The sequence below is a fragment of the Zalophus californianus genome, chromosome 3 (assembly GCF_009762305.2).
Source record: "Zalophus californianus isolate mZalCal1 chromosome 3, mZalCal1.pri.v2, whole genome shotgun sequence".
Taxonomy (NCBI): Eukaryota; Metazoa; Chordata; class Mammalia; order Carnivora; family Otariidae; genus Zalophus; species Zalophus californianus.
In genome coordinates this window covers 11,248,884-11,274,218 of record NC_045597.1, presented here as the reverse complement: position 1 = coordinate 11,274,218, position 25,335 = coordinate 11,248,884, and the positions used below count along the sequence as shown (strand labels likewise).

General features: G+C 36.4%; 1 protein-coding gene across 5 annotated transcripts in view; it reads left to right on the top strand.

Annotated features, from left to right (window-relative positions):
* The window catches only part of PCCA (propionyl-CoA carboxylase subunit alpha), a 394,205-nt gene that overhangs the window by 122,809 nt on the left and 246,061 nt on the right, over positions 1-25,335 (top strand). For all 5 annotated transcript variants that reach the window (XM_027588123.2, XM_035726502.1, XM_035726503.1 and 2 more), the window contains 2 exons: positions 5,675-5,711; positions 24,666-24,744. In XM_027588123.2, coding sequence (XP_027443924.1) covers positions 5,675-5,711; positions 24,666-24,744 — 116 coding nt within the window. The remainder of the gene's footprint in view (positions 1-5,674; positions 5,712-24,665; positions 24,745-25,335) is intronic.

Sequence of the window (25,335 nt, the reverse complement as noted above, 5' to 3'; positions counted from 1 at the left end):
TCACATCTCTCTTGCCTCTCTCTAAACTCTTCATTTGTTTATTGGTTCATTCAGTCTTTCAGCAACAGCTGTTTACCGAATGATTACTACATACCAGGCAGTTCTGGGAATTTAAAACCTACCACTGAACCAGTTGAGATTTTTGCTTTTATAGAACTTATATTTTAATGTGGTAGGAAGATGCAGAAGGTAGACAGTACTCAAAAATAATACGTAAATTATATGCCCAAATTCTTCAAAATGCAGCCATAGTGAGGACTCTTCATTTTCTTGCTCTTAGGCTGAAGTGCAGCCCTGCTCCACTCTACACTTGGCTCACTGTTCAGGCCCCAGCCCCCTGGCTCTGTTCCTCCACACTTTGATTTGTCAGGTCTCTTTCATAGTAGCTGCATCTGAAAAGTTTCCTGGAATTCTATTTTTGAATTTGAGATTCCCTGTTGTCACATGCCCTCTTCACTTTTTCTGTGTAACATGCATCTCGGTAATGGTTTCTTAGCTGCTGTATAATCATTTAAGGGCCTGCCTTTTTCAGCAGACTGTAAATTACATGAAGCCTGGGATGGTGCCTTTCTTGTTCCCTTCTGTCTTCAGGGCCTGGTATTGGCAAATAGGCTGGGGAGCTGGAGAATGCCTGGTGGGCTTAGGGGTGGGAAGGAAAGTCAAGGTAGGGAGGCCTGGGGACGAGACTGGTGGTGCAGGCAGGATCAAGTACACCACGTAAAGGAGTTGAAATTTGGTTCTCAGGCATTGTGGAGGCATGAAAAGTTTAAACAGGTTTTGGGAATACTAGTTTGTTTTGATAACATTTAATGTCCTAGAAATCATTAATTAGATAGTTTGATAACACCCTCAAGCATGGTGGATTTAATTTTTAAGCTGTGAAAGTAGTATGAAGTATAAAATTTTGATCTTAATGGTAAAAAAGTTAAATATGTACATAAGTGTCTGCAGCAGTAAGTCAAAGTTCCCTCTTTCCTAACTCTTAATCCTACCTTGAAGAAGTAACTCAAGGTGATGCTTTTGTATATGTGCATGCATAAGCTTTTATGAGCATTCCTAGGTGTTTTTCTGTCTTAATGTAGATAAGGTCATACTACTTTTTAAAAAAAATATTTATTTATTTTGGAGAGAGGGTGGGTAAGTGGGGAGAGGGAGGTGGGCAGAGAGAGAGAAACTCAGGCAGACTCCCTGCTGAACGGGGAGCCCAATGTGGGGCTCAGTCTCACACCCATGAGATCACAACCAGAGCCAAAACCAAGAGTCAGATGCTCAACCAACTGAGCCATCCAGGCGCCCCCACATATGACTCTTAAACAAAAAGACAACCCAATGTACAAAAATGTACAAAGTGTTTGAATAGACATTTCTCTGAAATGGCCAATAAGCACATGAAAACCTGTTCATCACAATTAGTCATAGGAAAATTCAATCAAAGCCACAATGAGATACCACTTTACAACCACTGGGGTGGCTGCAGTAGAAGATTATCAAGTGCTGGCAAAGATTTGGAGAAATGAGAAGCTTTATACACTGCTCATGGGAATGTAAAATGGTGCAGCCACTTTGGAAAACAGTTTGGCAGTTCTTCAGAAGGTTAAATATAATGTTACCATGTGACCCTGTGATCTCACTCCTAGTTATATATCCAAAATATATATATGTCCACTCAAAAATTTGTACACAGATGTTCATAGGAGCATTTTTGATAGTAGCCAAAAAATTAAAAACAATCTAAATGTCCATCAGCTGATGAATGGATTAAAAAAAATGTGGTATATCCATACAAAGGAATAATATTTAGCAATCAAAGGAATAATACTGATACATATAAAAAAAAGATAAGGTCATAATATATATATTTTCCTACAATTCGCTTTCCCCCACAGTGTGCACTATATTTAATGTATTCTTAGAGTGTAGGAATGACCTTCCTAAACCCAGTCCTCATTCCCCGGCATAGAGCCAAGGCATTTGGAACTCTGTGCTGAGTCCCGAAAGGTCCTGCAGGAGCAGGCCATGCCTTCCACTGGACTTCATGCTGTCATTTTCTGCCACTTGCTTTTTGTCTTCAGTTTTCACCTCATGGACTCAGTTTCTAGAACATATGAAATACCTTCTGAATTTGGGTTTTTGTTCATGTTGTTCCTTCTGTTTAGACTTCTTTCACCCTAATCTTCCCATGGCAGTGGTTGTTCTCTTCAGGCTTTAGTTTACATTTTACTTTAGAAGGACCCTTTCATTTTTTTTCTTTATTTAAACAAAATATTAAGTAATCTCTGCCTCCAGTGTGGGGATCAAACTCACAACCCCAAGATCAAGAGTCACATGCTGTACTGATGGAGCCAGCCAGGTGCCCCCAGAAGGACCCTTTCTTAGTAGTGTATTTCCAACATGTTCTCTCTGTCTTCCTCAGTACCTTTTGTTTCCATGTAACATTTGTTATCAATTCTCAATTGATTTGTTTGCTCTCTTTCACTTTCCCTCACTAAAGTAGGCTGTAAGTTCCATGAGTGCAAGAACTATTTCATTTAGTATTACATGTGGATCAACCTCATCTTTTTAAAGACTATGGCATATTCCATTTCATGTATGTATCCTTTTGGTACCAGTCCCTTATTGAAGAACTTTAAAGTTGTTTTTCTGATTTTCTTATCAAAACACCAGCAACAAATTAAAAATTCTCTCTCTCTTCCATGTGCATGAAGTTGCTGGATTGAATGATTTAGGTCTTCAAACTTTTGATAGATACTAACAATTCTTAAAAAGATGGTACCATTTCATATGACATCAGTAGTGAGAGTCAATGTCTGCTTACCTTCAGGCCTTCACTCCTGCCTATTGGCAGACTTTGGCAGATCGACTGTGGTGTGTGTCATTGTTTCAGCTTCTATGCCTATAATTATGTCTAAAGTTGAACATATTTCATACATTCTTTTGGATTTCTTTTTACGGAAACTTCTCATTTAATCTTTTGACCATTTTTCCTGATAATTGATCTTTTTTCTTGTTGATTCAAGGCTTTTTATTAAAAAATGCTTTTCTGGGGGCGCCTGGGTAGCTCAGTTGGTTGAGCGACTGCCTTCGGCTCGGGTCATGATCCTGGAGTCCTGGGATCGAGTCCCGCATCGGGCTCCCTGCTCAGCGGGGAATCTGCTTCTCCCTCTGACCCTCCCCCCCTCATGTGCTCTCTCTCTCTCTCTCTCTCTCTCATTCTCGCTCTCAAATAAATAAATAAATAAAATCTTTAAAAAAATGTTTTCCTGTCTGTAGTCTTACAGGAAAGTTATACTGTGTGATATATCATTGCCATTGACTTTGGAACTGTATGGGGCTTTTCATCTCTTTACATAGCCTGATAATAGCTAAATGTGCTAAAAGAACATATTAGAGATAAGTGTATTTAATAGTTTCTTGTTGAAACTGGTAATAGTTTTTAAATGTCAAATATATAGTATGTCCTGAATAAAATATCTTGGGATAAATGAGTGACAAATGTAAAATTACTTTTTAGTGAAATTTGCTTTTCATAGTAGGAAATATTTTTTTCTTAAGAGTTTCCAGATAAAAATATAGGTTGCCCAGTTAAACCTGAATCTTAGATAAACAATGATTTTTTTTTTTTTTTAAAGTATGTCCCAAATACTACATCATGGTAAGGAAACGTAACATATCGATTAGTTAAAAGACAAGATTGCTTTGTGGCAGTTTATAGAAGTGTGGGATTTGTGGCAGTCAGAAACATTTTTTTAGAAGTTTTGCTTTGTGTAAATAGATCTCTATATGTCCACACGTAAGTATGATTAATGAATTCTGTGAATTATCTTTTAACATTTGCCTCTTTGTCAGTTCTCTCAAGGTAACAGACTTTTGTGACAGCAGTTTATTTTCTCTCCCAGTATATTTTGCAAATATACTATTACACATTTGAAAGAAAAGACATGTTAAAAGTTTCCTTTTAGGCTCCTTATAATCCAGCCTCCATCAGCCAGTGCTCTTCCTGTATTTTGTTCGCGAGGCACTAATTGTCCGCATTTGGCAGGTTTAACACTTCCTGACAGAGAGGCTATTAAGGGGAGGTATTCTCCAATAACTGTCACTGGCTTGAACAAAGAACCTTCAAATTCAATGTGTGGAAACCACTAACATTCTTAAATGACCCTTTTCATGGATTTTTATCCCTTCAAGCTAAAATTTGGAGAATGTAGGGTCAGCGAAAACAGCAAGGTGTAATAAAGCAGTAAACCTTGATTTTTGGGAGAGTAGACTGGGAGGTATAGATTTATCTCTGACTTGAAAACAATTGTTATTTGGAAAATCTCATTAGCAGATGCTTGGAGTAAAAAAAAAAAAAAAAAGACTTAAAACTGATGTCGCTTTCAGGACCGCTTTGAACTTAACAAGCACCTATTTGTGGAGCAGACTGGCTAATGAAAGGAAATTAAATTTTTCTGACAACTTCCCCTGCCAACCTCCTTATTCAGGGGATGTTATTAGGTACTGAAGACTTTTTAAGGAAGATTTTTTTTTTATTAGACATAAATGAACCGGTTATAAACATCCCCCGCCCCTCCTTTTGGGGGAGGATTCTGACATGGTTACTCTACATTTTTAAATTACTAGCTTAAAGACTTACAAAATACCAGGCTTCACTTGAATATTTTAAAGCAATTTTCCAAAAAGTCAGGCATTCTCACTAGCTAATGGTTTCAAAACATTGTCATTTCTTGTGATTAGTTTACATCTCTGAGTTGTAAAGAAAAGCCACATTTACTAGGGAGACTTGGATTTAACACCTTTTCAGCTTTCTGCTTACTGTTCCATGGGGAAATGTATCAGGAGTGTCCTGTGCTCATGTGTTAGGTGAGAGTTAATGATCAATGAAATGGTTTAGATCCGAGGGAACATTTTCTTCTCTCAGTTGCATTGGTTGATATTTAGCAATAATTAATCCTTATATCTTCCAACTCTTACCTTGTACTTCTTTGAGAGGCATTTGCTTTCCTTGGCTTTTTCGAAGTTTTCCCCCACAAGTTTGTTCATGGAATTTAAGGTTTTAAATTACATAACAAAATGTACCTAGTGAAGATAAAATATGTACCTGAGAAAAGGATGAGAAGAAAAGGGAAAAGTAATGAAGACTACTAAAGGAATTTTTTTTTTGAGGGGGGGGGAACAATTGGCAATTTCTGTAGATACTGCTGAAAATTTACTTTTTGTTTCTAGAAAATCTTGAGCCTCTCCCAAACAATAGAGAATCAACTCCCCCTGCTGACAGAATCCAGGAAAACATGACATGTAAATATCAGAGGGACAGAAACAAGCTGGCCATAGACAAGCTTTAATGATTTGATTTATGATTCAGTATTGATTGTAAACATCTAAATTCTGCTGTTAAATTCCAGCAACTGCACCAAATCATTTGGCAATTCTGGTAGTGCTTCCTGCCAGCTAATTTCAAACTGCTTTGAGTTTCTTAATATAATAATGATGAGGTAGAATTTACATTCCACTTATGGTATTAATTTTACATTTCTCTGAATGAAAAGAGGTAGAAGGTTGTAAAATTGAACATTAAATGAATCAGAGGAGACAGTAGTGCAATATATGACTGCCCTAAAGACATTGTGCAAGGGCTGATGGGATTAATGTTGGATCTCATTTCCTGCTTTTACAGGATGCAGATGAAGCTGTCAGAATTGCAAGGGAAATTGGTAAGTTCTTAAATTAACCTTGTTAGAGTTTCTAGGTCTTTCAGCAGATACGGTTGAGTAAACGTGTAATAAGTAACCCCATAGAGCAAATGATATTTTAATACTTTCAGAATTTTAATTACTTGTCCCTTTGGAAGAATGTATCAGCTGAATTACTATGTTCTTTTATGAAAGTGAACTTTAAAGAGTAATTTGACTTTAATTACAGCTCTTTTGTAAGTTGAAATCACGGGCTAGTTAAAGGAGGAATTGTCTTAACTCTTGAGCTTGGATGTAATGTAAATTTTATGTACTTAGTTGAATACAACTTACTAAGGTTAAAGACATAGATGATTAAAATGAAGATTTCCTGTTTGACAAGGCCCTTCAAGTTTTTACCTTTTCTTAAGATGTTAAATATCACCTTTTAATAACCTTGCTGGAAAGAGAATGTGAGAAATCAGAACTGAATATTCTAAATTGGAGTAAAAGGTAAACTGAAGGACTGTTTTACTTGACTGTTTTAGGTACAGTTACACTGGAGCAGGGCTTATCAACTTTTTACTTTAAAAAATATTCCTATTGCTCATGACTACAATTCTATTTTCAGTGTCTGCTAATTAAAAAAATGTATGAGGGCATATATTGTTATCAGGGATTAGTAACGCTATTAAATAACTTTACAATTGTATTAAGCAAATTAGTATTTGTATACATTTGACAGAACTTTGTAGGTATGTGAGAGAAATCAGACAATGCTTGGCAGTCAGGAAATTTCAGCATCTTAGCATTCCTACTTGGGTAGGGCCAAACTTTTCAGCATCCCACATTAACATTTCTTTAGTCCTGTTTTCTCATTAAGATTGATGACTCAGAATTATTTTTTTCACTGGTAGAGCATTTGATTTGGCAAAATTTACATAGAGGTGTGTGTAGATGGGTGGGTGTGTGTACACGTCTTATTTCTGAAAGTAACCAATTGAGTTAGTAAATACATTCTTTACAATAGGCTCAGGCTAGCTTAACAGTTATTCAGTGATCTGGAAAGTTGTTTGCTTTGTTGGGTCCCTGTTTCTAGTTGGGTCTGGCTGAATTATTTTAGTTTGGCTCATGGTTAAGTGTGTTTTGTTGTTTATTTGTTTTACAAACATTGCTGCTACTGATGTAGATTTGGACTTAAGACCAGGTCTTAGAAAATCTTATTTTATCTGACTGCAACGTCTCTTCCTTAGTCATTTCTTCAGACATACCAACATTTTCAAAAAGCATTTCAGTACTTCACAGAAGATTTGCTAGATTGTTGAGTAAGTTGGACTACTTGAAACTGATTTGTGGTTTATTCTTTGAGAAAATCAGAAGCATCTCTCTGAGGTTTGAAATCATTGGCATTCCTCACAGCCTAAGAGGCATGGAGCATACCTGCTGGCTTTTGAGGAGACTTTTTTCTAAAGTAATTTCATTGTATACTCTTAGATTTAAAAAGTTGTCTTTCTGGTTCTAGTTTAGATAGTATTGTTATTAACTCCATAATACTATTAGCACAATAGTATTTACATTAAAAGGACAGAATGGAGGAATTTAGAGAAATGAAAGGGATTAGAAGACTATCATGAATTACATTGGCATGCCATATTTCGAATTATGACTCTTCAACTCTTGAGCGTTTCCTTTGTATAAATGGCAGGCTGCAGATTGTTTGCTTTTATATCTGGTCTTTTTTTTTTTTTTGATAATCTGTGACCTTTAAAATAATCAGTTAATCATAATGGGACTCTGAATGGTTCTCATCACTTGGCTTTCCTGCCTTAATATTTTAATGCTGTGCTTTACTCCCCTTTGAGCTTACTCCGGAGGTTATCTAATTCGATCTCAGGCTCTTTTCTTTATATTGAGGGATAACCTTTATGACTCCTTCCTCCTTCCTATCTTTTAATTCTTCTCCAATTATGCCTTCTCATTTGTGAAATAAATGATCGTAATCATGGCTGTTAAGTGTCAGAGGGCTAGTGTTTTGCTTATGCTGAAAGGGAAGCCATAAAACTTGAGGTGAAATAAAACATAATAAAGAACTACGGTCATCAGCTTTATAAAGCATTTGGATTTTCCCTGAAACCCCTTCTGAATCACCACGGAAACCTCCCATAAAACTTTTCCCCTCAAGTGCTAGCTTCTAAAATAAATGAAATTACATATTATCAGTCTCTTGGTATTCTGTTTCATTTGGTGATTCATCAGTTTTGTTTTCTACTGATTTTATTGAGATCTACCACATTTTAACTACATTATGATTCTTATGGGCCTTTGTGAATTCATCTAAGAGTTAACTTAAACATTGTTTCCACAGGAAAATATGCTCCTAGTTCTAAACAACTGAATTATAATCAAACCTTTGAACCTGTCCATTCATAGGTAGCAGATTGCCTATGTCATATATACCTATTTACAGATTTCTCTGCTTTACTTCTTTCTGTGTTACATGGAGAAAATAAATTGATCATCTTTTCTGTGGTTCCCTCCTCTCTTGTGTCTTCTCTTCTGGAAACAGGAATCTATGAGGCCAAAAGAGGAAGCTAACTGCTTTGAGCATTGATGTATTAGGTGTCTTTTACATAATAGTAGCTCTTGTTTATGGAGCATTTTTTCCCTGTAGCAGGCACTTTGTGACTGTTATTTCTAATGCTAATTCTTGGGTTAATTATTTTCATTTACATTTAAGAAACTAAGGATTAGAAATAATAAGTAATTTGCTCAAGGTCACAGACCTACTGAGTGGTGGGCCTGCTTTGAATTTAGGTTCATTTAGTGCCAAAGACTATGGATTTTTCATTATACTTTTGCAAAACTAATGGGATTAGAGGATGAGAGCTAAAATTTGAGTCACCACTTTGTGTAAGATACTGTAATGCACTTAAGCATGTTATATGTGGATTTAAAGAAACAGCCTCTTATCAATGATAGGGTGAGAGACCATTAAAGCTTAATATGTTACTTTTGTGTGCTTGTTTTTTGGTCTTCCTTGTCTCTCTCATTCTCACTCCTGATTTTTTCCTTTGACCTCTCTAAGTTTAGAGATACAAGGCTATTGATCCCCAGTTTATCTTTAACCTCAGTGATAGACAACAGTAATCAGCTTGATTTGCATTAAAGTTTGATCTTTTTACTTGATCAAAGGTTTTCAATACAATCAAACTGAATTGATTCCTAAAAAAGAAATTGGAAACTAAAACCTGTCCTTTAACCACCTCCGGATTATTCAGATTCTTTTCTTTTGCCCATCTTTCTCAGAATCACAAATCTTAACTGATTTTTTATTTTTTATTTATTTATTTATTTTTATTTATTTATTCATGAGAGACAGAGGAGGAGAGAGAGAGAGGGAGAGAGAGAGAGGGAGAAGCAGAGGGAGAAGCAGGCTCCCAAGGAGCAGGGAGCCCGATGCGGGACTCGATCCCAGGACCCTGGGATCATGACCTGAGCCGAAGGCAGATGCTTAACCATCTGAGCCACCCAGGCGCCCAAATCTTAACTGATTTAAATAAAAATTTTTTTGATCCTCAGATTCACCATCCTCTAAGCCTGCTTCACCCACATTTTCTACATCTCAGCAGATGTCACTCCTTTTACTCAGGGGCTAAAGCTAAAACCCAAGGTCTGTCCTGGTGTTGTTGCCCTGTCATCCTGTTGTCAACATTATCAGTAGATACCGTCAGTCCTTCGTTCAAAGTAACCTCCCATATTCATTACTCACTTTTACTACCAGTTTACTACCAGTCCTCTCTCCCAAACTACCGTTGTCCTTGCAGGGACTGTGACAATACTTTCTCTACTTCTTTTCTTAAACACTTCAAAGTCATTCTTCACATAACTGTCAGTGTGATATTTTAAAACTCTAAGCAATAAGGACACACCCCATCTCATCCCATACCATATCTGCTTTAAGCCCTCTAATGGCTTTTCCTTGCATTTAGATAAAATCAAAATTCCTTCCCCTGACTACAACCCCAAATGATTTGGCACCTGCCTTTCCCTCCAGTCTCATTTTAGACTACTCCCTTCATTGCCTACTGTGCTTTAGGTACACTGGCTTTCTTGAATATACCAAACTTCAGAGTCTTAGAGTAAGGGTTGTTTATTTTGGGGGGTGGGGTGGGGGGGTTCTTGAATACTCTAGCTGATATTTTCACACAGATGGCTCCTTGTAGCCTTTCGTATATTGGGTTACATGTCATTTCTTCAAAAGAAGACACTCTCATATTGCCGCTCAGTCATTCCTCTTATAACCATATTCTTAATCTGTGTAGATGTTTTTCTTGTTTGTTAACTTTTTCCTCTGTTATTTTGAAAAATTTCCAATCATACAACATTTTGAAAGAATTTTACAGTGTGTACTTATATTCCCATCATCAGGATTCCACTATTAATTTTTTGGAGATTTGCTTTATCATTTATCCATTTGTTAATCTATCTTGATTTTGGTGCATTTCAGAGTGCTGTTGCAGATATGTATCCCACTAAATACTTTAACATAGAATTATATGCATACATATATGTATTGGACATGACTGTCACCCCAGAGAGTTCCCTCATGCTCCTTCCAAGTCAGTCCTCACCATTTTCCCCAGGTCCAGAGTCAGCTGGTTCTAAATTTTTATAGTAAAGATTTGATTTTTAGGGCTCCTGGGTGGCTCAGATGGTTAAGCATCTGCTTTCGGCTCAGGTCATGATCCCAGGGTTCTGGGATCGAGTCCCGCATCGGGCTCCCTGCTCCTTGGGAGCCTGCTTTTCCCTCTGTCTCTCTCTCTCTCTGTCTCTCATGAATAAATAAATAAAATCTTCAAAAAAAAAGATTTGATTTTTAAAAAAATTGAGATAAAATTTCAATACTATGAAAGTCTTTCAAAGTGTGCAATTCAGTGGTTTTTAGTATAGTTACAATGTTATGCACCCATCATCACTGTCTAATTCCAGTACATTTTTATTACCCCCAAAGGAATCTCTATACTCATTAGTATTCACCCCCTTCTGCCCTCCAGCCTTGGCAACCACTAATTTATTTTCTGCCTCTATGAATTTACCTATTCTGAATGTTTCATAAAAATGGCACTTTTTGTGTCTGGCTTCTTTCACTTAGAGTTGTTTTCAAACTTCATCCATGTTTTACTGTGTATCAGGTTTTATGACTGAGTCGTATTCTGTTCCATGTGTATACCACTTTGTTTTTATCCACTCACCTGTGGATGAACAGTTGGGTCATTTCCTCCTTTGACTGTTGCACATACTACTGCTTTGAACATACATCTACATGTATTTGGGTACCTGTCTTTAATTCTCTGGGGTTTATATGTAGTTGTGGAATTGCTGGGTTGTATGGTAATTCCATGTTTAACCTTTGGAGGAACTGCCAAATTGTTTGCCACAGTGGCTGTAACATTTTACATTCCTACCAGCCATATTCCAGTTTCTTCACATCTTTGCCAGCATTTGTTATGTTCAGGTTTTTTTTTTTTCTTTTAATATGGCCATCCCAGTGTGTGTGAAATGATATCTCACTATGCCAGATGTTGACAGAATGGATAAAAAACACAATCCAACTATATGCTTTTGACAAGAAACTCACTTAGATCCAGAGATAGAAATTGAAAGTGAAAGGATGGAAAAAGATATCCCATGCAAATAGTAACCAAAAAAGAACTGGGGTGGATATACTAATACCAGACAGAATAGACTGCGAGTCTAAAACTGTTACAAGAGACAAAGACATTATGTACTGATTGTTATAAACATATGTGCACCAAACAGCAAAGATCCCAAAATATTTGAAGTAAACATTGACAGAATTGAAAGGATAGTTTTTTTTTTTTTTTTTTTTTTTTAAAGATTTGATTTATTTGGCAGAGAGAGGGAACACAAGCAGGGGGAGTGGGAGAGGGAGAAGCAGGCTTCCTGCTGAGCAGGGAGCCCGATGCGGGGCTTGATCCCAGGACCCTGAGATCATGACCCGAGCTGAAGGCAGACGCTTAATGACTGAGCCACCCAGGCACCCCTATATAGATAGTTCTAAAATAATAGTTGGAGATTGTAATACCACACTTTATGTAATGGATAGAACATCTGCAGAGATAATCAGTAAGGAAATAGAGATCTTGAACAACACTATAAACCAGTTAGGCCTTATATATAGAACACGCTGCCCAGTAATAGAAAAAGACACATTTTTCTCAAGTATCTATTTATTAAAAGGAAGAGTGACTGACTGAATGATTGAGTTATAAAGAATTTTTAAGGGAAAGGAAAAAATATCAAACCGAAACAGGGATCTCATAAAGTGTGTTCCTTGTCTTGCAATGTTCCCAGGACTTAGTTCAAAATGGAGGTATCTCCCTGCCCCTTCATAGAATTATCTTGATGGATTGCTTTTCTCTTAAAATAACATGAGATATCCTGCATTAAACAGATTCTGTTTACCTTTTTTTTTTTTTAGAGATTTTTTTAAATTTATTTATCTGACAGAGAGACAGTGAGAGAGGGAACACAAGCAGGGGGAGTGGGAGAGGGAGAAGCAGGCTTCCCGCTGAGCAAGGAGCCTGATGCGGGGCTCGATCCTAGGACTCTGGGATCATGACCTGAGCCGAAGGCAACGCTTTAACGACTGAGCCACCCAGGCGCCCCCAGATTCTGTTTACCTTTGCAAATGTTTTATGTTCATTTGGTTACTGTTTTGTAGATAGTTGACCGTGTGGGTTAGTTTCCTTTGTATTTCTAGTACTTAAGACAACGCTTATCACATAGTGTATATTCAGCAAGTGGTTATTCATTGAATGAATCCAAACAGAAATGTGTATATCAGTATATAAATGAATTAAATAATCACACATTTAAAAATTTTTTTCACAATATTTATAGACCATAATTTGACAGTAATTTTCTCATTCCTTTTCCCTTAATCTTCAGTTTTGTAATGGAGATACCTGGGAAGAACAGGAATATTAAGTAAACTGTGATAAACTCCCAGCAAATAGATAATTAAAAAATAAGATTATTCAAATAAATTTTAGTATGTGCTTGTTAATGACTACTACTCAGCAATTCTTGTAGGTTGTTCTTGGATTCATGAGGCTGGGCTGATGGAAGCTTTTACGAATCTACGATTCAGATGTATGAGATTATGTGAGAACCTTGTTGCTTTCTCACTTATCTCTGATGGTGACATCTTACATTCTTTGCAAGATAGGCTCTCCTGTCTTTTCTTTCTCCCTCCTTCCCTCCCTACAACCCAAAGTAGGGCTCAAACTTACAACCCCGAGATCAAGAGTCTTATGTTCTACCAACTGAGCCAGCCAGGTGCCCCCTTCCATTTGTTTCTTTTTGATACTAGCCTTCAGACTGCCTTGGCCTCTGTCTCTGATGAGTGTGTAGGGACCATGGTTATCCTTTCTTCTCTGCCTTGGCTGTTTTCCTTTGCCTATTCTTCCCATCTTCCTTTTGACATGGCATTACATTATAAAAGTGGCTCATATTTTTTTTATAACTAAGAACAAATTATTCATACTTAAGAGGGATAAAAATACTTGGCTAAGCCACCAAGTCCTTTATTTCCTCTATTTCATGCTGCTTAGGAAATTTTTCACACATGGTATAAGACTGACTGTGTGGTTGAAGATACATTGAAGAAACCTTTGAAAAAATATTGTAATTTAGACTTTCTTCACAATAGCACATCATATTAATTTATTTTCCAGTATGGCCCTCAGTAGAAGATATGTTTCACGTGCTAAGGAGATTTAATAAGAAATGCCTGAGGAAAGGTTATGTTGAAGAGAATAGTGTTAAAGGATTCTTTATGAAATCCATTAAAAAGTGAGGGTTTTTACTTCGCTGTTTTCCCGTCATCGTTGAAGTAATGTGATCATTTGAAGTTAGGATGATAATCCCTGAGAGATGGGAGTGTGAGTTCTGTGTCCCCTCTTTTCTTTTTTTCCTACTGTCACTTAGGGTACTTATCTATATATGTTTTTTATTACTGCAGCATACATGTTTTGGCTTTAAGCATGATTTTACAAGTTCTCTCTGTGTATTTTTACCATATTCGTTCCTGCTTTTTGTTTTTCTCAGTCCTTAATTACCTTTCCTTTTATTATTGTTCTTTCTTGCATTCCTTTTCTTTTTTCTATTCTATTGCAAAAGGCTCTGCATAATGTTCTGACAATAATGTGAAAACATGGAGCCTTAGGTTTTTGTTGGGAAACTTCCTGTCTGTGAACCCCTTTTGCTCTAATCTATCAATACATTGAAATGTGCTTGATTTTTGTTCCCTGGAGCAGAGTTAGGGATCTCATTTTGTATTTGCCTAAGTAGAGGGAAATAGGTAGACAAGATTAGTTTTTCTGAAAAGAATAATTGCTTCTCCTTGCCAAATCAAAACAAGTAATGTTATGTTTTGGTTTACTTTAGCTTATAACACGTCTTGATTATATTTTTATGTGTACAATATTGGTTCATTCTTACTTAAACTAAATATATTTATATGGTTATTTATGTGTGTGGATGGCCAACTTAGGAAAGGCAAAAATATCCTCTGCCCTCTCACACTTTTTATTTTCCAGTGGAAAAAAATAGTGTTAATAAGGATCACCACAGGTATCTTTTTTGGAGATTATATATATTATATACCTGAGTAGTAGCAGAGATATGAATAATTCACAGTTGGACTGCAATATGTAACATGTTTACGTTCTAGTTACTGGATGATTATAAATCCCAGATAGTATTTTTTTTTTAAAGATTTTATTTATTTATTTGAGAGAGAATGAGAGAGAGAAAGCACGCGAGGGAAGAGGGTCAGAGGGAGAAGCAGACTCCCCGCTGAACAAGGAGCCCCATGTGGGACTCAGTCCGGGTTCTCCAGGATCATGACCTGAGCCGAAGGCAGTCGCTTAGCCAACTGAGCCACCCAGGTGCCCTAAATCCCAGATAGTATTAACGCGTATGTGTATCACCTTAGTCTGAAATGTGCGAACCCAAAGGGTTACAGCAAAACTAAGTTGATAATGTTAAAACTAACTATAACTAGTTTGTAATTAAAAGACAACAATAAGGGCACTTGGGTTGGTTAAGCAACTGCCTTCGGCTCAGTCCCGGGATGGCGTCCCGCATGGGGCTCCCTGCTCAGTGGGGAGTCTGCTTCTCCCTCTGATCCTCCCCCCTTTCATGCTCTCACTCTCTCTCGAAAAAATAAATTAAAAAAATCTTTATAAAAGGGTAGTAAGATCAGTAGAAAATTATGACCAAATATATACAACATGGGTAATGCACTGATAATGGTATTTATTTCCCCAAAGAGCTTGAATTTAAACTACCTCTTTGTTTGTGTACACAATAGGAGTTTTTCCATGTAGCCAAGTGTTGTATGGTAGCCACATTTCCCAGTATATTCTAAATTGTATTTCCCTGGAAAACTGTGGTAGTATGCTAATTTTTATTTGAGTCTGTGCAGTTGTCATTAGTTCATAAGAGCTCTAGTATTCCACATCTGTATTGCTCTTTCCTTGTGATCTTAAGCGACAAAGACTTTTTCTTCATTCTGTGTGTTCGCTTCCCGTTGGTCACGTTGTGGGGTAGGAAGGAGTTCTGTTCTGTTGCCTGCCCCATGCAGAGAATACGGCTGGTGGAAGTTCTACCATCTGCAGTGTCATGGATCACAGAGGCAGGAAGTAGAAAGGGCTAAATTGTGATATCAGCAGTGAGGCTTTTCCCATGATTCAGTGTTGACTGTTATGTTTCATTATATGGTTTCGCTGTTTGTGCATGATAGTTATCATCTCCCAAATCTTGAATTCATCTTGAATGCAACTTCTTTGCATTTCTCTCCTGTTCTTTCTGTTTAAGCTAATCACTGTAATAGTCTTTCAAATGTATTCCTCTGTCATAGGTGGGATTCCTTTGGAAACAGATTCTGGAAGTTTATTGGGGGAAATACTCTTGGGACCAGCATGTGTGAGGGAGTGAAAGAAACTGGATTGAAGGAGAAGTTGAATTGAGTTGAGATGCAGACTCAACAAAGGCCTTAGCTGATCCTACAGAGGGCTCTGGTCTTTCGTAGTCGTTTTAAATTGGGGCCATTGGGATTGAGCCTTTGTACACCCATATCAGCTTACCACTGCCTGTGGACTGCCCCTAAGAAGGGGCAAGACCTTAGGCAGAAAGCTGAGGACCAGTCTGCTGTTGGTTGCCAACAAAACTTCCAGCAGCTGGGGGAATGGCCTAAAGTGGTGATTTGAATAGAAATCCCTATTTCACAATTATATGTATTTTTCACGATTGTTCATTTCTGAGTTCGTTTGTTCTTTCTCTCCTTCCTTCCTCCCTCCCTCCCTCCCTCTCTCTCTCTCTCTCCCCTCCCTCCCTCTTTTCCTCCCTTCCTCCCTCTTTTCCTCCCTTCCTCCCTCCCTCCCTCCCTTCCTTCCTTCCTTTTCTGATTTTATTTTTAAATAATCTCTATACCGATACGAGGCTTGAACCCACAACCCCGGGATCAAGAGTCTCATGCTCTACCATCTAAGCCAGCCAGTGCCCCAGGTTTCTCTTAGGATTTTTGACTTGTGTTTCTTAGGAATGTATTTTAAAATAACTGAAAATTTCTACTTTTTATTTTATTAATTTCTAAATTGCTTTCTGATCAGTGAATATGATCTTTTTTATTTAGAATCTTTCTGATTTGATGAGAAGTATTTTATGGCCAAGGAGTAAGTCACTTTACATCTTACATGTGTACCTGAAAAGAATGTATAGTCTCAAATTATTGTATGTTATGTTTTATAGATAACCAATAGGTCAAAACTACCTGTTAGGATGTTTAAATCTTCTAGTGACTTTTGACTGTTTGATCAATTTTTGAAAGAGTGGATTTCCTAATTCTTCCTTGCTTAAGTCTTGCCTCTATATTCTTAAGATAAGTTAATAGGTAATATAACAGTGTAACATGTGTCTTTTTGGCTAATTTTACTTTTAATCAAAGTGGAGTGAATTTTGGCTTTTACATCTGGTTTTATGTGATGATATGTCTAAACCAGCTTATTTTGGTCTTTTCCTTGTATGTTCCTACAACTTTCAATCAACCAGTGAACCATTGTTTTAGGGTGGACTGGCATTTTGTTTTGTTTCTATTCAGAGTGGCAGTGTCTTTTAACCAGAGTGTAGTCCAGGTACATTTATTGTATTTACTACTGTATTTCGATTTTTTTATATTGTCTCCTTTTTATTTTTGTTCCTCTTCTGGATTGTATTTTCTCTCCTTTCTTAACTTCTTTTTGATGATGATGATGACTTAAAAATTTTCTCTTGTTCTGTTTTATTCCATTTTCCCCTCCACCCCTTTCCACCGTGATGGAAATTTTACACTCTTGTTGCTATTCTTTCAGTGTTTACTCTAGAAATTTCAACTTTGGAGATATTCCTTCAGGTGTCCTTCATTCTCCTATATCAAACTTTATAAAACATTCACTTATCTTAAATTTCAGTCTAAAGTTTATTCTCCTACCAAAGAAATATTTTAATGCTGTTTACCCTTTATATTTTTTTTATATTTTATTTCCTTATTTATTTACTTCACTAATGAGACATTATAGTGTATAATCATCCATTGTTTATTTAGCTTTACCCAAATGCTTATTTTCTTTGCTCATTGTTCCTTTCATCTCTGATTCTTTCTGTTTTTCCTGGAATTTACTCTTTAGAAGTTAATATGGCTAGTTAACTCAGTTTTTGTTCATATGAACTGTCTATTTTTCATTCTTTCTTGAAAAATAGAGCTACATAACACAGTACAAACATTCCAGCACTCTGCTGATAGAGGACTACTATCAATCTAGATCTACATATTCAGAACTAATTTTTGTTACTTTGTAGGCAGTCTATTCGTTTTGTCTGCTTCATAAGATAATTTTCATTGATATACACTTTATGAAGAATAAAATCTGGCTATTTTAAATGTATAGTTCAGTGAATTTTAGTAAATGTAACCACAATTAAGATACAGAACATTTCTATCCTGTTTTTTCAATGTCCCTTCCCCCATTTTACATTTTACTAGCAGCGTTTGGGAGTTCCAGTTATTCCGGCAAAACACTTAACATTGCTTGTCTTTTTAGTTTCAGTTATTCTAATGGAGGTGTAGTTTTATTTCATTGTGATTTAAAATTGTATTTCCTTAGTACCAAATACTGTTGAGCATATTTTCACATGCTTAATGCTATCACATTCATACATCTTCTTTTGTGAACTGTCTTTTCAAATTTTTGCCCCCTCCTTAAATGATTAAATAGACTTAATTATTCTTTTTAGCACAGTTTTAGATTTACCGAATAATTGAATGGTTTAAATAAATGGAGTTCCATACACACCCCCAACCACAGCCCTCTGCAGCTTTCCCAATGTTTTTTGTTTTTTTTTTTTTAAAGATTTTATTTATTTATTCATGAAAGACAGAGAGAGAGAGAGAGGCAGAGGGAGAAGCAGGCTCCCAAGGAGCAGGGAGCCCGACGTGGGACTCGATCCCAGGACTCTGGGATCATGACCTGAGCCGAAGGCAGACACTTAACCATCTGAGCCACCCAGGCGCCCTGCAGCTTTCCCAATGTTAACACTTCCTGTTAGTGTGGCACATTTGTTACAATTAATAAACTAACATTGATACATTATTAACTATAGTCCACAGTTTACATTAAGTTTCCCTGTTTGTATTGTATAGTTCTGTGTGTTTTGACAAATGCATAATGACATGTATCTGCCATTATAGTTTCATACAAAATAGTTTGCCCTGTGCTTCAGCTTTTCAGCCCTCCTTTCCCTACCCCCACAAGCCTTGGTGTATGCTGCTTACTCTATGCTTTTGCCTTTTCCAGAGTGTCATATAGTTGGAATCAGTATGTAGCCTTTTCACATGGGCTTTTTTCACTTAGCTATATGCATTTAAAAGTTCCTGGGATCCAGCCCTGCATCCACATTGGGCTCCCTGCTTGGCGGGGGGCCTGCTTCTCCCCCTCCCTCTGCTGTTCCCCTTACTGTCCTCTCTTGCTCTCTCTGGCAAATAAATAAAATCTTAAAAAAAAAATAAAAATAAAAAACAGGAAGATTTAAAAAAAAAGTTCCTTCATGTCTTTCTGTGGCTTGATAGCTCATTTTAAAATTGTTGAATAATATTCCATTGGATGGTCATACAACAGACTGTTTATCCATTCACCTTTTGAAGGAGACCTTGGTTGTTTCTAATTCTTGGCAATCATTAACAGAGTTGCTATAAAAATTTTTGCATGTAGGTTTTGTGTGGACATAAATTTTCAACTCAGTTCGGTAAATACCTAGGAGTATGGCTATTGGGGACTAGGGTAAGATTATTTTGCATTCCCACTGGTGGTGAATAAGCATTCCTGGCACTCTCCTATTGCTCTGCATCCTTGATAGCTTTTGGTATTGTGAATGTTTTGGAATATTAGCCATTCTAATAAGCCTATAGTAGTATTTTGTTTTAATTTGCATTTTCCTGAAGACAAAGATGTTGAGCATCTTTTCATATGCTTATTTGCCATCTTGTATCATCTTTATAGAGGTGTCTCTTCAAATCTTTTACTGATTTTTTAATTGGGTTTTCTTATTGTCGAGTTTTAAGAGCTCTATTTTAGATAGAGTTCTTTATCAGATGTGTATTTTGCAGAAGTTTTCTCCTAGTCTGTGACTTGTGCCTATATTCTCTTGAGTGTTTTTTGTTTTTGGTTTGACAGAGAAATGTTTAATTTTAATAAAGCTCAATTATCTGTTTTTCTTTTATGGATCATGCTATTCACTCACCAGTGGGAATGCAAAAAAACCAAGAGCAAGTATTGTATCTAAAAACTAATTGTCAAGGTCATCTAAATTTTCTTCTGTTCATCTTCTAGAACTCTTGCTGTTTTTATATTCAGGTCTAAGATCCACTGAGTTAACTTTTAAGGATTGTGTGTAGATTCACTTTTTTGTGTATGAATGTCCAGTTCTAGCACCATTTGTTGAATTGCTTTTGCTCCTTTGTCAGAGATCAGTTGACTATATTTGTGTGTGTCTATTTGTAGTCCCTCTACTTTGTTCCATTGATTAATTTGTTCTTTTACCAGTACCATGCTGACTGTAGCTTTATAATAAGTCTTGAAGTTGGGCAATACCAATCCTTTGAAATTGTTACTCTCCCCTAACATTAGCTATTCTGGGTCTTTTGCTTTTTCTATATACATGTCAAAATCATTTTGTTGATATCCACAAAATAACTTGCTGGGATTTTGATTGGGATTGCATTGCATCTATAGATCAGGCTGAGGAGAATTGGTATCCTACACATGGATATTTCTCCATTTATTTAGATCTTCCTTAATTTCATTTGAATTTCGTAGTTTTCTTCATATAGGTAGCATACATATTTTGTTAGATTTATGCCTGGGTTTTTTTGGGGGGGGACTGTTAATGTAAATGGTGTTTTTAATTTTAAAGTCAAAGTTTTCATTGCTGGTATATAGGAATGCAATCCCCTTATGTACATTGACCTTGTATCCTGTAACCTTGTTATAATCCACTTACTAGTTCTGGATTTTTTTGGTGGTGGTTGTTGTTGATTCTTTGAGGTTTTCATTATAGAAATCATATTACCTGCTAATGAAGAGTTTTATTTTCTTCCCTATGTGTTTACCTTTTTCTTGTCTTATTGCATAAAATAGAACTTGTGTAGGACATTGAATTGGAGCGGTAAGAGAGGACATCCTTACCTTGTTCCTGGTCTTAGGGGAAAGGCATCTAGGTTCTCACCATTAAGTATAAGGCTAGGTGTAGGCTTTTTGTAGATGTTCCTCATGAAGTTTAAGAACTTTCCTTCTATTCATAGTTTGCTGAACTCAGTGGGTGTTGGATTTTGTCAAATGCTTTTTCTTCATCTGCTGATATGGTTGTGTCATATTTTTTCTTCTTTAGCCTATTAATGTGATGGATTACATTAACTGTTTTTTGAGTGTTGAACTAACCTTGCATCCTGGGAATAAATCCCACTTGGTCATGGTATAATTCTTTTTATACATTGTTGGATTTTTTTCCTTTTGGTTATTTTTATACCTAGGAATTCAAATTTTAATTTTTTTATATTTTCTATTTCTGTCACCATGATCATTTTCTCTTTATTAGAAAATTTTTTAAAGATTTATTTAAGAGAGAGAAAGCACACAACAGCAGGGGGATGGGCAAAGGGAGAGGGGAGAGAATCCTGAAGCAGACTCTCTGCTGAATGTGGATTGTGCCATGGGCCTCAATCCCAGGACCCTGAGATCATGACTTGAGCTGAAATCAAGAGTCAGCCACTTAACCGACTGAGCCACCCAGGTACTCCAGAAAAAATACTTTCCTTGAAGTGTATAGTTGATAATTTCTTGAAATCCTTTCCCATACTTATAGTGTTTGTAATAGCTGTAATTTATAATAGGTTCTTTAAGGTTCTTCATTTCTGGGTTTGTTTCTGTTGCCTGTTTTCTTCCTGAGGTGGATTACATTTTACCCCTCTCTTCATGTGTTTCTTTGTCTCTTTTTTAGAAGTAATTGTTATGCCCAGTGTGGGGCTCAAACTCATGACCCTGAGATTGAGAATCACATGCTCTACAGGCTTAGGCAGCCAGGCATCCCTCTTCACAAGTCTCTTAAATTTTTTTTTTTTTTAAGATTTATTTATTTATTTGAGAGAGTGAGCAAGCATTTGTGAGAGTGAGCACCGCAGGGGGTGGGGTGGGGGGAGAGAGTCTGCTAATCCCCTGGAGCCCAAGGTGGGGCTTGATCTCACGACCCTCAGATCATGACCTGAGCTGAAACCAAGAGCCCTTGCTTAACTTTGCCACCAAGGCGCCCCCACGTGTCTCTTAATTTTTGATTGTATTATAAACATTGTGAATGTTGTGTGTTTGGATTTTGTCATCTTTGAGTAAAAATGTGTTAAGGAAATATGTCAGTTAATTGATGTTGATATTAATACATTTTAGGCTTCTTCTTTTCTTTTTTTTTTAAAGAGCTTTCTTGGCTCAAGTCAAGCATAGCCTTACCTGGTATTGTGATTCAACAAGTATATGTTAGGCCATCTCTCTGTACCTTCCATGCTTCCTATTCTTGAATTCATAATTTCTATTTCATTAAACATCTGTGGTTTCTTGGTACAATGTAAACTCTTAATGTTTTAGGCAGGAGAGAGAGGTGATCTTATATATATATATATTTTTGAAGAATTCCAGTGACAATAGTATAGTTTGAGGGGACCAACAGTAGTGATAGGAAGTTGTGTTTGGAGGCTACTGCAGGCATCCTATGAAGACATATGTGATGGTAGTTTGTGTAAGTGTTGTGGTCATGGAGATAAAGAATAGTGAAGAAATAGAATTTTTTTTTTTTTTAAAGATTTTATTTATTTATTTGACAGAGAGACAGTAAGAGAGGGAACACAGGCAGGGGGCAGTGAGAGAGAGAGAAGCAGGCCTCCCACTGAGCAGGGAGCCCAGTGCGGGGCTTGATCCCAGGACCCCGAGATATGACCTGAGCTGAAGGCAGTTGCCCAACTGACTGGGCCACACAGGTGCCCCAGAAATAGGATTTTTTAATAAAGACTTTATAACTTGCATACTATCCAACAGTTATAGTCCTAGACATATACTCTAGGAACTCTTACACAGGGTTCCAAGCAACACATTCAGAAATATTCATGGGAGCATTGTATGTATAAGTCTGAATGTCTATTCATAGTAGAATAGATAATGCTTCAGTATGTTTATACAGTGAAATATATTACAGTTGTGTTATATTTGGCTTGTTTCGTCAGGGAATCTTGTTTTTCTGGGTTATATGTATTGACAGGTCTAATGCTACATTGCCTCCATTTGGGGGGACCATTTTGTAATTGCCTTATTACACACTGCCCTGTTGCCTAACAACATCTCACCTTTTCTGAACATATAATAATTTCTCATTGACAAATTACTTTTTGTGTTTTGTTTCTCCGTCAAGTTTCTTGTGACCAAGGACAATTTCCCAGTCTTACTTTGAATCTCACAAAGCATTGTATAGTCCAGGGTCCATAGTAAATAACTAAGATGAGATTAATACCGGAATCAGAATAACTGCAAATTTCCTAATTCTCAGAGGAAACTGAAAACAGAGATAAGGGATGTAGATATCTTACCTCTTGTGGTTTCCTGTTTCCTGTTTATATGGATAAATAGTTTTGGATGGTGAATTGATATAACTTTTTTTTTTTTTTTTGGCATATGAACTCATTTGTTTAAATTTTTTGTAAAAACGTTTTCTCAGGCATGCCAGTTTCTAATTTTTAGATATTATTTCTTCACTGCTCCAAAACAGGCTAATTCTTCTTTAATGAGTTCAGTCTGATTCCTATATGTGACATTCATTGTGAGGCTACAGCACTGAAGGAGACAAATAAATACTCTGCTTTTCACTCTCATGCAGGATCTTTGGCATGCAAAAGTGAGAAGCATACTTTCTCCCTAATTTATATTTTAATTCTCTTTTTCTTCTGCCATCCCGCGGATACTGTCCAGCTGGATTATTTCAGTCATTTTTTAAAACCAATTCCTGCTATTCCTGACTAAAATGTTCAAATCCTGCTCATCCTTCATAGCCTCATTTAAATGGCTCTTGCTGTAATATGCTTTCCTTAATCCCTTTTCTGTTACCTTCCTATGATACTTTTCTCTTCTGAATTTCCAATGATAGATTTACTGGAGTATTTTTCCCTTTTTCTTCCTAGATTCTAAGGCTCCCGAAGTGAAAAAAGTATGTTAATCATTCTTCTCACTGCACTTAGCATTGCTTTTAAAATGCTGTCCCACATAGACATAACCAACATCAGAATTATAAAAACTGAATTAAGTATGAAACAGAAAGCAAGAGCCATTTTAACTCAGTTGAAGTTAAGAGTAATATTTTGTGGTTTTGGGGTTAAAGATCTATGACATTTGGCCCTCTCTTCCTTTTTCACTAAGATCCTATAGTTAGAGTGTAGTGTTGTTAGAGCATCAGAGGCTGGGAAGAGCCTTTTAAGCGCTCACTGATCTTTTTCTTCAGAAAAGATCATAAACAAGTGTCTCAGACATGAGTGTATCCACTTGTTTTCAGAAAATCTCTAAGCAAGGAGATTTATTTTTAAAGTTTTTCTTGATAAATTGGTATAGAGGTGACTCAAGCTGTCAAAATTTTTACTTTATGATAATCTAAATACTTATTAACAATTTTCTGATTTAATTTTCTCTTATAAAACTTTAGCCGGAGATGTCATTTGTTTGGGTCTTACTTTTTCTTTCATCTTACTTGCTAGCGTACACATTCCCTGTTGGAGGCGTGGAAATAGTACGGTAGCTCTTCACCGATAACAGCGAGTCCTGGAGCTTCTGTTTCCACCCATAATACAATAACCGTGTGACTTGATTTCCCCCCAGATCGTGTCAGTTCTTGCTGATAAAAGCTGTAGAGGATCTCTGTGACTTTTCAAATAAAAATGCCTCAAATACCTGTGAATCAGTACTTTTGGAAAAGGGAATTTAATTTGTTATGCGTGCAAACAGAACTTTTGGGGAATATTGTGTGTGTGTGTTTCCTTAATATTATATAAAAGTTGCTTCTTATATTTGCTGTGTAATACTATATCTACTTCCATTTTTGGAATCCATTGTCAAATAACTTATTTATGTTTCCTTAGCTCTTTATTTCATTACTGGGGAAAATGTTACATTTATAGATATAAATAGTCCTTTTCTTTCATTACACTGGTGTTATTTTCCTGATTCTAAAGAAAGGAACTTTTAGATTAATTAGTTATTGTCTTCTGCGTTATTGAACATGTGGTCAGTTGTCATGTTCATGCATCCAGATGATCAAAGTCTGAACTTCTGTCTAATTCTTCCCTGCTGTTAGGCTACCCTGTCATGATCAAGGCCTCAGCAGGTGGTGGTGGGAAAGGCATGCGAATCGCCTGGGATGATGAAGAGACCAGGTGAGGTGCTGTCCAAAATATACTTTTGATGAAAATTGCAGTTACTAGAGTTTTATTAAACTGACAAGTAAACAGATACCAGAAGTGTAATGGAATAATTACAATAACCATCTCATTTTTACTTTTAGATGGGAAAAAATGGAAATTATGCAGAAAACTTCCTTGTTTATATTTTGATGATGATTCTGTTATAGAAAGGTTTTTTACTTTCTTAAACCTTAACAAAGGATTATCTTTTTGTTTTTACAGTGTATTTTTTTAAAATTACAGTCACGATTCTATTTTCTAGGCAAAAGCTACTAACATTTGATGTTGTATATTCTGAATGTGGTCAGAGATTTGAAGCAAACACATTTAAAGGCAGTCATGATTTCATTTGTTTATGTATTAGTACGCACTTGCTTTCCATTGCTTGTCTATAAAAATAGTGAACTACTTTGATAATTTTTTACTGTGGAATGTATTTCCTTTTGAATTTGAAACTACTAAACGTCCTTTATATAACAGTGCACCCTGTTGTAAATGTAGACCACATTTTTTTAGTATACTAGTTTCTAGTTTCAGGAATCAAAAGTAGTTTTTAAAACAATT